Source organism: Lithobates pipiens, unplaced genomic scaffold (assembly GCF_037356315.1).
Source record: "Lithobates pipiens isolate NorthernLeopardFrog02 unplaced genomic scaffold, aLitPip1_a1.2 Scaffold_23, whole genome shotgun sequence".
NCBI lineage: Eukaryota > Metazoa > Chordata > Amphibia > Anura > Ranidae > Lithobates > Lithobates pipiens.
The window spans coordinates 164,500,025-164,515,727 of record NW_027507785.1 but is presented as its reverse complement, the minus strand read 5'-3'; the positions used below and the strand labels follow the sequence as shown (position 1 = coordinate 164,515,727).

General features: G+C 43.7%; 1 protein-coding gene across 6 annotated transcripts in view; it reads left to right on the top strand.

Annotated features, from left to right (window-relative positions):
- The window catches only part of ATRIP (ATR interacting protein), a 266,310-nt gene that overhangs the window by 34,825 nt on the left and 215,782 nt on the right, over window positions 1-15,703 (top strand). For all 6 annotated transcript variants that reach the window (XM_077452541.1, XM_077452542.1, XM_077452537.1 and 3 more), the window contains one exon: window positions 3,977-4,395. In XM_077452541.1, coding sequence (XP_077308667.1) covers window positions 3,996-4,395 — 400 coding nt within the window. In that variant the 5' untranslated portion in view covers window positions 3,977-3,995. The remainder of the gene's footprint in view (window positions 1-3,976; window positions 4,396-15,703) is intronic.

The window sequence follows — 15,703 nt, the reverse complement described above, 5'->3', positions numbered from 1 at the left end:
TGATCAGACCATGTAATATCATGTATGGTGGAAGAGGACACTGCCTGCAAAAGATGCTTATCAACTAAAATTAAGTCAATTCTAGAATACATATTGTGCCGTAAGGAGTGATAGGAATAATCACGCTCGTTGGCGTGCTGACATCTCCAAACATCAAACAGGTCCTCCGCATGTAGGAGAGGCTGGAGCGAAGGTGGTTGTCGTCTAGCTGTGGAGGTAGTGTCCATAGTGTGATCCGGTGTCAGGTTATGATCTCCACATATCAATACCGAACCATACTTGTTGGCAGAAATCTTCCTGTGAAGGCGTTTTAAAAATCGTAGTTGATGAGAGTTGGGTGCATACAGGTTTACTATAGTGTAGGGTTTGTTATTGAGATCACAGCTCAGTATGAGATAACGACCTTCCGGGTCAACTAGAAGGTCTTTCATGGTGAATGCGACTGAATCTTTGATGGCGATCAGGACTCCTTTTTGCTTTTTGGCACTGGATGCCATGAAGATGTGTGGAAAGTTTTTGTGGTGAAACCGGGGCACAGAGTCAGCCGCAAAGTGGGTCTCCTGGATGCAGAGAACATCAGCATTTAATTTAGCAGCTTCTTTCCAAAGAGAAGACCTCTTGGCCGGGTGGTTCAGACCATTAACATTAAACGAAACTATATTAATAGCCATCATTAAACAGCAGGATGATTAAAAGATAAGGTGGGTACCTGATGCACGATTCCAGAATGTCCCAAAGGTCCTCTTCTGTTGTGGAAAGGAGAGTTGCTGGCAGAGCGATGAGTGTAACGACAGGCCGACCGAGCAGGCCCTCTAGGAAGGGAGTAAAAAGGGGGGGAAGAAAAAAGAATAAAAAGAAAAACAAGCAAACAAAGTTCTGTAAAAAAGTAGGTGCAAACCTGCACGTAGAGGCATAACAATTGCCCATATTCAAGGGGGGGAAGAATAAACGCACTGAGTTGGGGATCTCAGTGCAACAGGAACACTATTGTTGAGAGAAGAGCATGTACACACCATGAGATGTGTAACCACGGCTGACTTCATTTGGTTTTCTTCTTGCGCACCACCTTTTGCCAGTCCATTTGTAAATGGTCGTTAGAGGAGGGGGAAGCGCCATCTGAAGACGGGGCAGGGAGAATGTCCAATGACCGCAACAGCGCAAGGCCTTCATCAATGGAGGTGATCACAGTAGATTTGCCCTCGTGGGTGACTGTTAGTTTAACTGGGTATCCCCATCTGTACTGAATATTGTGGTTACGCAAAGCTTTAGTTACCGACAACAGGGATTTGCGCTTCTGCATAGTAAACTGTGAAAGGTCGGCATACAGTTGGATGCGGGCGTATTCTGCAGGCGGATTCTGTTGTTTGCGGAAAGCAGACATGAGTTGTTCCTTTGTTTGAAAAAAGTGGACTCTCATTAAGACATCACGAGGTAAATTGTCAGGGAGAAAAGCAGGTTTGGGCAACCGGTGTATACGGTCTATTTGCAGTTCTGTATGGGGCAGGGAGGGGAGGAATGCCTTCATTAGGACCTGTGCATACTGCTGGAGTTGTGCAGGGAGGACATCCTCCGGAACCCCCCGTATCTTAATATTATTCCTGCGGGACCTGTCTTCCAAGTCTGCGACTTTAGCTTTGAGCCATGCGACTTCTGCGGCTTGGTCACTGTGCGCATCAATCAGGGTATTGTGCGAAGTGGCAAAGTCTCCCATTTTAGATTCAATATGGTCAACCCGTGAGCCCAGCTCCCCTACCTCCGTTTTAAAGTTGTTAAGGCAAAGAAGCATGTCATTGTGCATGGAGGTGCGGAGTGAGAGAAGCATGTCCTTCAGCGTTGTGTCAGATATAGGCCCATCTGTGGTGGGGAAGGCAGTGAAGGGGTCAATGAGTTCCCTGGTGTCATCTAATGGATCCCGGCCCTTGCTCACCTGTGCGATGTCCAAAGCCATTCGTGGCTTGGATTTGGCTGGGCTGCGAGACAGCGGTGTGGAGACCTCCGGGGAGCGGCGATATTCTGCCTCTCCATTCTCCGGGCTGGTTGCTGCTGAGCTGTCTGAGGAGGAGGCCGCGCGTGAGCATGGGCCGGCGCCATCTTGCCTCGGGTCGCGGCCTGCCCGTCGGAAGAAATCGTCCAGTTTCTGTGGAGCCACCGCTCCTCTCCGCTTCCTGGACATTTCTCCCAGGTGCCCGGGTCTTCAGGTGATCAGTGGGGCGTTGAAAAGTCAGCAGTGGTAGCTGTATGTCGCTCGGTTCCCGTTGCTGGAGCGGAGCTGTGCTAGCAGACGTCCATCCAGCAGCGCGGTAGCCACGCCCCCCCTAGTCATTCTCCTCTTGAGCTTCATCAATTTTGTTTTTATGTAAGTAAATAATGAACATTTTAATATTAATAGGATGTTAATCCTTATTGCAATATTTGCAACATAACTACTAGTAATTTTGTATTAATATTTGAAGCAATATTCACTCTATTTTTTAGCTGGATCTTTTGCTCTATACGGTCTTTGGTGTCTTTTAGATTTGTAGGGTACCAGTGATTGATTACTATCTGGCGGTGGTCTGAGTTGGTGGACTTGGTCTGGGTGAACAGTATTTGTCTTCTAAGTGGTGCCCCTCTCTCAGTGCATCTTTTTCTTCATTCACTATTTATTATGTACTGCCAATTAATTTGATGTATTTTTAAATCGGAGGTTCTCTTTTTCCGAATAAATGAAAAATGCACATCCCCTGAGGAAGCATATCTGCGAAACATGTCGGGATAATGTGCCACAATCCATCTTTACTCCACCAATTATTTTAATCAATTCAAACCACAATTGTACAACTTTATTGTGTGTGAATTGTAATAATTTTTTGAATAAAAATGGTATTCTTTTTATTTTATATATTGTTTAATTGTTTTCACAATTAGCACCATTAAAATCCCTATGCACTCTCTCCAACTTTATTCTAGTGTTATGTATATTCCATAAATGCTTACTGGTTACATGATGTCCTGTTTCTACTTGTGCTTTGTTATAGCACTGTGATATACCACTGTGATATACCACTGTTTCTTTTGTTATTGTACACACACGAAACTGCCTTTCTGCTGAATATAAAATATTTGGGGAAAAAAAATTACAAAATTTAGTATTTGTAGGAGAGAACATGGAATTGTAACACTTTTACCACATTGTGGGTTTGTAGAGCATTAGAACTTCTGCTTGTGGTCACGTTGAGGAGGTGAGGGGCAAAACAAGAACACATTACACACTAAATACAGGTGCAACATGTTCCAGCAGATAAGCTTATCCTTTTAAGGGCCCATTTATACCAGCAGGCACATGTTCTGCTTTGATTGATAAAAATGCAACCTACTCTTTCTGTCTGTCTATCTTTCTGTCTTTCTCATGCACACCAACCTAGTGCATTCATGTTAATTGAAGCAATAGGACAAATTGTCTTGTCCGTGCAATAAGACTTTGTTGGGTAACACCGCCCAACCCATCCCAACTGGGCTGTTTTGTAAATGAGCCCGAAGTCTAGGTCAACTTTAATAATTTTGGAATTATCTTTAATTCGTCCTTTGGTGTGTTAGGCCTCATGTATACTGTTGCTGGTAGCGGACGTTCAGGAGCAGTTGGGCATTTTTTTATTCAACTGCTCCTGAACTCTCCTCTGTTATCTTATCAGTACATTTACACAGGGTTGTTTTATAGTAGTTTCTAGGTAGTTGCATTTAGAGGCTTTTTTTAACCCAAAAAAAGCGTTCAGAAGCTGTGCTTGGAGGCATTTCAAATGCCAGACGCGGTAACTCACTTTTAGCTGTGTTTCGTCTACAGGGGTATATATATATATATATATATATATAATATATATTTTTTTTTTAAACGTGGGTTACTATATGTCACGTTAAATCGTTCAGGAGAGGTTGTAAAAACATCCCGTGTACATTAAGTCGTCTGACTTGTGATTTTTTTTTTTTTTCCATTTTGCAGGGGATCTGGCTTGCAAGCTATGTCAACAAACCCTCTGTTTCCTACCAAAAAAAGGGACATTTCAATGCTTTATGGTACAAGTTGTGTTAATGCTAACCCCTCCGCTGAACCAGTACAACGAGTCTACCCTCCATGCAATGGTCAGAGAAGCTGTCCTCCTTCAAAACGTCTACGATCAGCAAATGCTTCCAAAGGCAAAGCCATGGATGAGATTTTTGGTGACAATGAGGATTTTACAGCTGATGATTTGGAAGAAATAGATATTTTGGCTTCACAGGCCTTCACACAGGACAGCAGTTCCATAAATCTCCATTTTAATCGAAATCAAGGCAAAGTACTGTCAGATAACCAACAGTCAACATCTACATTTCCTCAGATACACAGACCACCACTCCACAGACCAGAAGGAGTTGTTACAAGTATGTTTACCTGATTACCGTTTGAAATTTAAAATGGCTAAACATGTTCATTATCATGTACTTTGACATCCTTTTTACCTTCACACATTAAGGACGTGTAATTACTTTTTTAAAGAGAATGGATAGTGATTCTGTACATAATTTATTTTTCTATTTATTAGGATCAGAACAGGAATACAACTGTTTCCAAAAAAGTGGGGGTGCTGTGTAAAATCTACATATAAACAATTTTTGAATCATCTTATAAACTCATATTTTATTAATAATAGGAAATAGAAAACATATATCATAGTTTCACAGTAGGTAAGGTTGAATAAAGACAATAGTCCATCCGGTTCAACCTGTGCAGGTGTATATGTGTCAGTGTCGATAACCATTTTCCATATCCCTGTATGTTTTGTGTTCATTAAGATACACATCCAAGAGTCCTTTAAAAATATCAATACTCTTCGCTAACACCACCAATGTTTAAACTGAGAAAATGTACACTTTTAAGGAAAAAAAAAAGTAGTTTTGAAATTGATGGCAACACGTCTCAATAAAATTGAGACAGGGCAACAAAAATCCAGCAAAGTACAACCCGGTTCCAAATAATTTGGTTATTTTTACTATGGTGTACCATCCCCTCTTCATTTAACAACACTCTGTAAATGTTTGGGAACTAACAAGACCAGTTCCTGCAGTTTTGGGAGAGGAATGTTGTCCCAATCTAGCCTGAGCATATGTTGCTCTAAAGCCTGGATATATCTTTCAACATTGGTGCCTTTCCAGATGTGCAAGTTGCCCATTTTATACACACTAATGTATAGTAATAGTATATAGTACTAATGACTGAGCGCTGATGACAGTCCGGAGACTGTGGCACTCATGGTTGCTAAAAAAAAACAAAAAAACAAAACAAAAAAAGACTGTGTAAAAAAAAAAAAAAAATGTGATTTGTCCGAACACAGAACGTGTTTCCACTTTGAAACCGATCTTTTTAAATAAGTTTTGGCCCAGAGAAGATGGCCACGATTCTGGATCATGTTGAGATATGGCTTCTTCTTTGCATAATAGAGCTTTATTTTGGATGGCACGACAGTGATTTTTCGAAAATATATTCCTGAATCATGCCTATTTTTAATGCAGTGCCATCTGAGGGCCTAAAGATCACAGGCATCCAATCAGTGGCGGCATGTAAACCCCCCCCCATTCATGTGTTCGGTCCCCTAATCTACATGCGGGGGGACAGACGCATGCATTTCATTGGGTTGTTTTGTTTTTTCTTTTAGCACGATATTAAAGCCAGAGGCTCTAACGGGCTTCAAAAAAGGGCGGGCTTGGGGTGCAGAGCACTGCCAGTTTAAGCTGATGCGATGCTTACTGCCCTAGGTTTCCTATTTCAGGGTGGCTCCTTTTCTTGCAGCATCTTATGGAGCCACCCTTGTATATAGCAACTAGTGTGTGTGTGCGTGTGTGTTTTTTTTTTTTTTTGTTTTTTTGTCTCCCAACACTGTGTGCATCAAATTAAACATCTGCCCTGTGGTCTAGGATGGCAAGGCACTCCCCTGCTATCCTTCCCCCAACTTCTCCAGACTAACAGACTTGCCAAAGACTGCACTGTTTACTGACTAGAAGTTTGGCAAAGCAGAACTGAGAGAGCAGGAACCAGCAGCATTGAAAATTGTAAACTGCAAGTGCTGGGTTGGAGTTTTAACAAGGTTTAGTAGAGGGGATGTTTGTCTGTTAATGCTTTAGTGGTTCCTATGGCAGGAAATTTTTTACCTTTTTTTTAATGCATTCTCTACATTTAAGGTAAAAAATGTCCCAGTATTTATAATGCCCCCTTGCCATGAATACTAACGTGAGCCCTATCTCAATCCAACGCTGTGGCTGAGCACATCAGTGCTTCTCTCTTTTGCTCTTCTCACAGGATTTAGTAAGAGAAGCAGGAGCCATTAGCGCCTGCTGCTGTCAATCAAATCCTATGAGGAGTGATTTGGGGAGTCGTGCTGAACTGCAGTGTGTGTGTGTGTGTGTGTGTGTGTGTGTGTGTGTGTGTGTGTGTGTGTGTGTGTGTGGACACACACACAACTCCACTCTGAAGCAAGCCGGCAGGTGTGCCCCATAGGAAATGGCTTTCTATGGTAGAGCACCGAAAAGAGGCGGTACCTAGAACACAGGCGGGGAGCCCCAGAAGAGCAGTTTCGGGGCTGCTCTGAGCAATATCATTGCAAAGAGCACGTAAGTATAATATGTTTGTTATTTGAGAAAAAGCTAATATTTTGTGACATCATCGCAGTGTGCATAACTCAGCAATTTATTGTTGAAACCAAGGAACACACCAGCCTTTTTATGAGATCAGAACTAGGGCCATTTAGAAGATTAGGATGCTGCTATCTACAAAGAACTTTACAATAAAAATTTACTATCATGTATTCTATGCTGAGCAATCATATACAGGCAGGGCCCGATTAAGCGCATCATGGATTTTGGTGGGCCTTAAGGGCCGTGTGTTGGCATGCGCCTTGAAGTGGAAGGGTACAGCCACGCAGGGCTACTACAACATTATGGAAGCGTAATACCAGGCTTTCATTAGGCCTACCCACCCAGCGCCCATTATTAATCCTGACATCTGGCAGTGGCCAGGTGGTGCATGCAGAATTCGGGGACAGTCAGGGCAGGGGAGACCCCTCCCCATTGGCCATTGCTTACCGTGCATGGTCTGTTCTTTTTGGGTGGCTGGGCCCAGGGCTTTTCTTCTCAGAGAATAGGTGCAGGAACACCCCCCCCCCCCCCTTCTATAAAGGAGCACACAACGTCCATAGGGTGGGTGTGGCCAAATTGCACAGTGGGAGGGTCTTAAAGGGGCAATGTTAAATAAAACCGGGAGTGCATAATGCACAGAGTTCTGGTCACAGGAATACATAATACACAGTGTGCTGGATTCAGGACTGCATGATGCACAGAGCGCTTGGTTCAGAGGTTTTCTATGCACAAAGGACACTTCTGCCTCCACATCCAAAGCTCACCTCTGCACAATTGTATCACAGATCTCTGCAGCCACCTGTTAACCTTTTTTCCCACCACAGTTAAACGTTCCACCTCTCCATGCAGCTGCTTCACCCCCATCTGCTCACCTCAGAAGCTGTCGTTCTCCACCTCCCACATTGTCCATTTGTGGTTCTGCCTCTCCTCCCACTGGGCTGCAACAGTGAGATCGTCCAGCAAGGGGCATTGGTAGCCAAGCACCAGGCTTTTTTTTTTCAGCCAGCAAGCCCTCTCTGAAGGCCATACCACATCTGTGCATCTGCAGCTGTCCCTCTGTGTCCGCCCCACGTGCTGTGCTGGGTGGTTCTGAGGGAGCCATCAGGAGAAGCATGCTGTCACTGGTAGCACAGTAGCCGGGCTTCTGTGTTTACAAGGGCCTGGTGCTGCTGCTCCGATAGCCCTATTTTAATCCGGCCTTGTATACACATGTATACCTGCCCCTTTAAAATAATTTGGGTATTTCTCAACTCTAAATTGCTAATAAAGGAAAACCAAGATGGTAGAAGCCACACTGGTCTATGGTGACATCCCTTACTAAACACAAAAGGCAATTGAATACCCATAGGACTTTGCAGGCAACATACAGTATATTACAATCATTTTCATAAAATGGGATCTTTGTATTACTATCAACACTGTATATTACTATACATAGAAACTGTTGTTTCATTCCATATACAATACATATATATGCCAAATCTTGAAAACAAGTCGTCGTCATAAGTAGCGTTATACAATGCATTTTGATTGCTTTTCAGGTTTTTTTTTTTTTTTTTTTAAATCATATCTATAATAATTGTACAGGCAGGAAGTCTCATGGGAACATGACACCCAAAACATTCAAATACATTGAACTTTCCAGGTACACTAACCATACATTTAAATCAACCAATAATTCAAAAAAACAAGGTGCAGGTAGACCCTCATTTCCCACTTCCAGCCGGCAGAAGGAACCCATTGAGTAGGAGAGACGGACACCAATGAGGCCAATGATCTGCATTGTCTAGTCGTCAGAAGCCTTTACTGCGCTAATGCCACAAAAAAAAGTCCAGTTACAATATTTCTGGCAACACCTTGACATGCCTCACTGGCCTATTTTGTGGCATTGGTGCAGGAAAGGCTTCTTTCTGGCAGCTTGACTATGCAGATAATTTTTGTTCAAATATTTGTTTTATTGTGCTGCTTAAAAACAACACTGTCTTTTTCCAGAGCAGCCTCTATTTCTCCTGAGGTTTTCTGTGGGGTTTTTTTTTGCATCCCAAACAATTCCTCTGGCAGTTGTGGCTGCAATCTTTCTTGGTCGCCCTGACCTTGGCTTGCTATCAAGAGACCCCATGAATTTTCCAGTACTTAATAAGTAATTGAACAGTACTTGCTGGCAGTTTTAAGGCTTCAGATATCTTTTCATATCCCTTTCCATCTTTATAAAGTTCCATTCCTGTCACGCAAGTCTTTTGACACTACTTTTCTGCTCTCCATGGCTCAGTATCCAGTCTGCTCAGTGCATTCACATGAGAGCTGACAAACTCATTGACCATTTATACACTGACACTAAGGCTACTTTCACACTCGGGCAGGCACCGGCGGCAAAGTGGCGCTATATTTAGCGTCACTTTACCGTACTTTTAGCGGCGCTATTCGGCTGCTAGTGGGACAGTTTTAACCCCCGCTAGCTGCTGGGAAAGGGTAAAAACCGCTCCATTGTTTTCACTGGAAAGGGGTGCTTTAGGTGCGCTGCAAAGATACAACTTGCAGGACTTTTTTGAACGTCCTGCAAGCGTACCGCTCCAGTGTGTAAGCACTAAGGGCTTTCATATTGGAGTGAATTGAGGGGCTCTTTCAGGGCGCTTTGCAGGCGCGATTTTTAGCACTATAGCGCTTGCAAAGCACCTCGGTGTGAAAGTAGCCCAAGGCCTCGTACACTGGGCGTTTTTTACAACTGATGTTTTTGGCTGCAGGCAGTAAACTCCCCAGCATGTTAATTCTATGTGTCCATGCACACATAGGCTGCTGTTGGCGTTTTTTGGCAGGGGCTGTTCTGGCTAAACACTAATGGGTTTTAAGAGGAGTTTTTTTAGCTGTAAAACCGCTCTAACTCTGATAAAAACCTTAAAACACCTAAAAACTTGGCCATTCAGCATTTTTTGGAGCCATAAGCTTTTGTGGTATTAAAGTTTTTGCTAAAAAAAAAAAAAAGCTGCATGAGGTCTAAATTGCAATTTTAAAAGGCTACAGATGTGGGAAATTAACTGTTTAAATCATTAAAAATGACCAAACATTCTAGGGTTTGTAAACTTTTTTTTTTGATCAGGGCCATTTGGGTGATTTCTGTTATTTTTTTTTATGGCTACTTTCACACCGGGGGGGTGGGGGGTAGCAGTAAAGCTTTGCTAATTTTAGTGATGCTTTACCACTGTAATGGGGTATTGGGGCTTCTTACCCCCAATGAAAGCATAAGTGTTATTTTGTGATGTTTTATTGTTGATTTGTATTGTATTGAACACTGTCCAGACGCTAGTCGTCTGTTTTATTATGTGACATTTGACTTTTTGTACTATTAAAATTAAGATATTGGTCTAAGCCAGTGTGTTGGTGGTCTGTCAGAGTCCCATTTAGAACAAGAAAATACCCCCTATCTAATTCAGGGATGGGACCACCCCACTGTCTTCTCTGATTCTTTTTTGTCTACCACTGTAATAGCGGCACTTTTCGGCCGCTAGCGAGGAGCTTTTAACCCCCAGCTAGAGACCAAATAAAGGGTTAGAAGTGCTACTGCCGAGTCGCTTTGCAGGCACTTTGGCAGCAGTGCTCATTGATTCCAGTGGCACAGACGGTGGAGGAGCGGTGTAATACACCGCTCCCACACTACCTGAAAAATGCTGCTTGCAGGACTTTTTCTAACGTACTGCAAGCGTACCGCCCCAGTGGGAAAGCACTCGGGCTCTCACACTGGGGCTGCAGGGGAGGCATTTTTCAGGCGCTATTAGCCCAAAAGCGCCTGAAAAACGACCCAGTGTGAAAGGGGTCTAAATAAAAAATAAATAAAGTGTGTGTGTGTGTGTGTGTATATGTATGTATGTGTGTATGTATGTGTATGTGTATATATATATATATATATATATATATATATATATATATATATATATATATATATATATATATATATATATATATATATATATATATATATATAAACATGCATACATATTATTATTATTATTAATAATTTTTTTTTTTTTTACATGATCAGTTATATCTTCAGTATAAATGCCTAAATTTCACAATATTTGCCAGGGTATACAAACTTTTGAGCACAACTGTAGAAGGAACTTGCATGTCCCCAGCTTGTATCATACGTGGCAGCAGGTGTCTGTCTGCCGGCCATGCCAAATTTCAGGTGGGTGAAAGCATTGCGTGCTCCACATTGACCTTTTGCATGCCAAAATTCGGGGAGTTTAATGCAGAGCACTCCATGCTTTTCTCCACCTGAAATTTTGCTGTTGGGGTTCAAACGTACACGTGCTGCCACTAATGAGTGTTTCACAGGCCACTACTGGTTACAACTTGCGGGGGAGATGACATATGGGATATTATTGGTATATATGCAGAAGATGTTCAGTGTAAAAGTTGGTGTTGACTCTACAACAGTGAAATTATGATGGCTGTATTGATGGAGGTTTAATACAAGCTGGGGACATAAATAGGGGACACATGTTTTCTCACAGAAAATTGCAGGCTAAAATGCGAAATTCAGATTTCATGTGTCAAAAAAATTAAATGTGCTTCAAATTAAAAAAAACTTAGACGTAAGGTGCAAATCAACAAAACCATAAAATATCTTAATAAATGAAGTGACTGTAATAATCATGTAACAGCCATAATTGGATAGATTCATAATTCTATGTGCAAACAGAAAAAATGTTCTGAAAAAAAATGAAAAGTTTTATCCACCAGTAAATGGTCTCTGCAACATCTAAGTCTTGGATCTGCAGTTATCAGGGATAAAAAAAACAACAACACCTGAAGGTGGGTATTCAACTTGCCCAGAACCCCTACCTCAGTGATAGAGGCGAGTGTGTAACAAGCCCACATATAGATGGCCCTCTCCCTCTTTTTTTCAATCGCACTCGAGCTTGGATTACAACTCCCATCTTGCCGGTTATGTGCCACTCGCTTAAGTGATAACCAAACAGGACAAAAAAGAGGGCTATTATAGTAGTTCTAAAAAGCTTTATTATAAAGTATATAAATATAACACCAAATCAAGCAGCTAATAACATTTACAAGCTGCTGCTGCCTGGCTAGACAGCATCATGTCTCGTCATCAGTAAGCTCAAAAGTTCCTTCTACCTATGCGGGAGGATGTTTCATTTGCGTCGTCTTTGAATTTAGCGTTACCTTGTTTTGCAAAGCATATACATAGATAACTTTTTTTATACTGATAATTATACCTTTGGATGAATTGACATCCTTAGAAGGCATAGAGTTCCGGCCTGTGGAACGCAGGTGGAGGACAGGGGACTTCCGGCGATCCACTTCCGGGTCACGCAGCGAGCGTGGACGACAGAACCTTGGCGACTATTTTAAAAAGCGCCAGCCACATAAGGAACGTTCTGCACCACAAGCGAAGGGAAGAGCCTCCAGGCTGTCAGGCAAGCTTCCGAACGGACATGGATGCAGTGGAATGTGGCAGTGGAGCCGAACCAGCTCAGGTAGGCAAACGCAGAGGTGTCTTGTACCTACGGGGCTGGGAGAGATGGGGGAGTGATGGACTAATCGATGCAAAGGCATTTTGAAAAGGTCCAGGTGTGGTTCTCCTCCCCCCTCTTTTTAAAACAGGATCCGGACTAGCGTGTCTTGCGAATCCTGTAGTGGCTGGTGGGGTGCACATAGGTGTTTGAAGGCATCCTATTTTTTGCTAAGTTTACGCTGATGTTAGCTTGTCTATGTTTCCCTTCCTTTCTTCTCTCCTTCTCTTGTCTTAGGCTTTGCCCAAAGAACCAGAGAGATCCGGGGGTAAGAAGAGGTGTCCAGTATGTATGAACAAATTGAAGGAAGGATGGGTTAAACCCCTTTGTAAAGCCTGCATAGACAAATTAGTCTATAAGGAGGCTACGGGGGACTGTAAAGAACTGATTTCTGGCGTACAGAAAGAAATGCAGTCCAAGACGATGCTAACGAACCTTAAGACCCCAAAACCAGCCGTCGTTCCCCCTGCTTCCACCCCAGAGGAGGGTGATGAATCGGGGGAAGAGGAATTCGATTCTCTGGATGGCCTAAGTGAGACGGCATCATCCAGAGATGTTCCAACTCAAGGGACAAGCTCTCCCAGATACAGGCTCTCAGTCGAGGAGGTTCATGCCTTATTGGGAGTGATTTATGAGACGCTCGAAATTAAAGAGGAGCAGGTCTCTTTGTCCTTAAATGACCGGATGTGTCAGACCTTAAAGAAAGATTCAGCTAGGTTGTTTCCGGTTCATAGCACACTGGTAGATTCTATTAAAGAGTGGGTGAAACCAGAGAAAAAACAATTTTTCCCTAAAAGTATGAAGAGGAGATTCCCCTTCAGTGAGGATCCCACCTGCGTCTGGAACAAAGTCCCTAAGGTGGACGCAGCCTTTTCCCAGTGCGCAAAATCAACGGACCTCGCCTGTGGGGACATGGGTCTCCTCAAGGATGCCATGGACAAAAGGATGGAGGTACTACTAAAGAGGTCATGGGAAGTAACCATGACCAATTTAAAACCTGCAATGGCCACAATAGTGGCTCGGAATTTGGAGGTCTGGCTGGAACAGTTGCAAGGGCATTTGGAAGGAGGAACCTCTAGGAAGGAAATCCTGGATTCCCTTCCTATACTGCATAAAGCAAGACCGCTGCCCTTGTAAATGCATCTCGCAGGGCACATTGGTTAAAGTCTTGGTCAGGGGACCCAGCTTCAAAAGTGAGGTTATGTGGTATTCCTTTTAAAGGAGACCTCTTGTTCGGGCAGGATCTTGAGAAGGTTCTGGATCGCACTGTGGACAAGAAGGCCTTTCCTGTTAAAACCAAAAAGGCCCCAGGAAAACGCTTTTTTCGTCCACAAAGGCAGGGACAGACCTCTAAGTGGTCAGCTCCTAAAAAAAACTGGACGGGGGGGAAAGCAGAAAGGCAATCTCTTTTCCTCTTCTAAAAAAAACACTAAGTCCCAGTGATTTGGTTCCCTTGGGGGGAAGATTGGGGCAGTTCCTCCCACAATGGGGGAAAAAAGGATCATCAGGGAGGGATACAAAATACAGTTCAAACACACAGCCTCCCAAAGATCCTCAGAAAGCAACAGCCGATTTAATAGACCAGATGGTTCTAGTTCCAGTTCCAATGCAGGAAATAAACCACGTATTCTACTCGCATGTGTTTGTAGTGAAGAAACCGTCAGGCAAATTCCGGTTAATTTTGAATCGAAAGTTACTAAACAAGTGGGTAACTTACAAAAATTCTGGGTGGAAACAATTTTTACAGTAAGGTCAATACTTCCTCCAAATTGTTTCATGGCCTCCCTCGATCTGACGCATCCCCATTCTTGAGAACTCGCAAAAATATTTGAGAATAGCGATTCAATGGGGAAGGCAGACCCGATACTTCCAGTTCAGGGCCCTGCTCTTAGGTCTATCCTCCTCCCCCAGGATATTTACCAAGGTACTGGCGGAAGCATTAGCTCCCCTGGGACTGAAAGGGGTCTCGGTCATACCATACTTGGATGACCTTTTATTGTTTGCTCCCTCAAAACTCCAACTGCAGGGAGACCTGAAGGTAGCCATCTCTTGTCTAAAAAGACTGGGGTGGTTAATAAATGAAGAAAAGTCACACTTGACAACGACACAGGCCATACAGTATCTGGGTTACCTGGTAGACTCGGTGACACACAGTCTTCCTCACAGAGTAAAAAGCAGAAAAGGTGAAGGCGACAGCAACCTTTTTGCAGAACAATAAAGCAATTTCCCTCCGCTCAGCTATGTCGGGATTGGGCCTGTTAGTGGCTACAATCCCTGCAGTCCCTTGGGCAAGGGCCCATTTCAGATGTCTTCAGGTCAACATCGTCAACAGCTGGGACGGAGCACAAGAATCCCTGGACAGGATTATCCACCTATCCTGAAAGACCAGAAGGTCTCTGTGGTGGTGGAGGAAACAGGAGAATCTAGTACGGGGTCTATGGTGGTATCCTCCAGTGTCTGTCCTCATCACTACGGATGCCAGTGCTTGGGGCTGGGAGCCCCATTTGGGGTCGAAAATAGCCCAAGGATGCTGGGGGAAGGTACAGTCCCAGAGGTCAGCCAATTGGCGAGAGTTGCAGGCAATCTAGGGAGCATTAAGAGCATTTGCCAGGGATCTGAGGGGCCACCGCGTACAGGTCCTCTCGGACAGCGTGGTAGCAATCTCATATCTAAACAAACAGGGAGGAACGAGATGCCCATCCTTGATCAGGATAACAAGTACGATCTTGTACTAGGCCGAGGAAAACCTAGAGTCGGTCTCAGCAGTCCGTCTGAAAGGGGTAGACAACCACGTGGCGGATTTTCTGAATCGACACCAAGTGTGCAAATCAGAATGGTGCCTGAACCAGGAAATCTTCCAGCTAAAATGGGGTCTCCCGGAGGTGGACTTGTTCTCCAGGAGAACTAACACCCCGGTCCCAGTGTACTTCTCATTAGAGAGGGAATCGGGGGGCAAAAGGGATAGATGCTTTTGCACAAAGTTGGGTGTTTCGCACTTGCTATGCCTTTCCCCCATTCAAACTAATTCCGCTAGTCCTGAGGAGATTTCTTCTGGAACGGACCACAATAATATTGGTGGTTCCGTATTGGCCAAAGAGACCGTGGTTCTCAATGCTGCTAGGCCTGACAGACGAGCCTCCCCTCATGCTGCCCGAGAGGGAAGATCTGCTGTCCAAGGGCCCAGTTCTGTTGCCAGAAATACAGACCCTGAAGTTATCGGCCTGGCGTCTGAAGAGAGCATCTTGAAGTCTAAAGGGCTCTCAGACAGGGTGATTAAAACACTCCTTTCTGCAGAAAGAAGGTAACCCAAGCTATTTATGTTAAGTTTTGGAAGGTTTTTTGTTCATGGTTAGACACTAAAAAAGTGTTTGTAAGTATCCCGGCAGTCTTGGAGTTTATACAAGACGGTGCCGATAAAGGACTGGCATTTATTACCTTGAAGGTACAAGTTGCGGCCCTGTCTGTTTTTTTTCGAGTAACCCCTGGCGTTGGACCCGCTAGTTAGCAGGTTCTTTAAGGGGTTAGCCAGA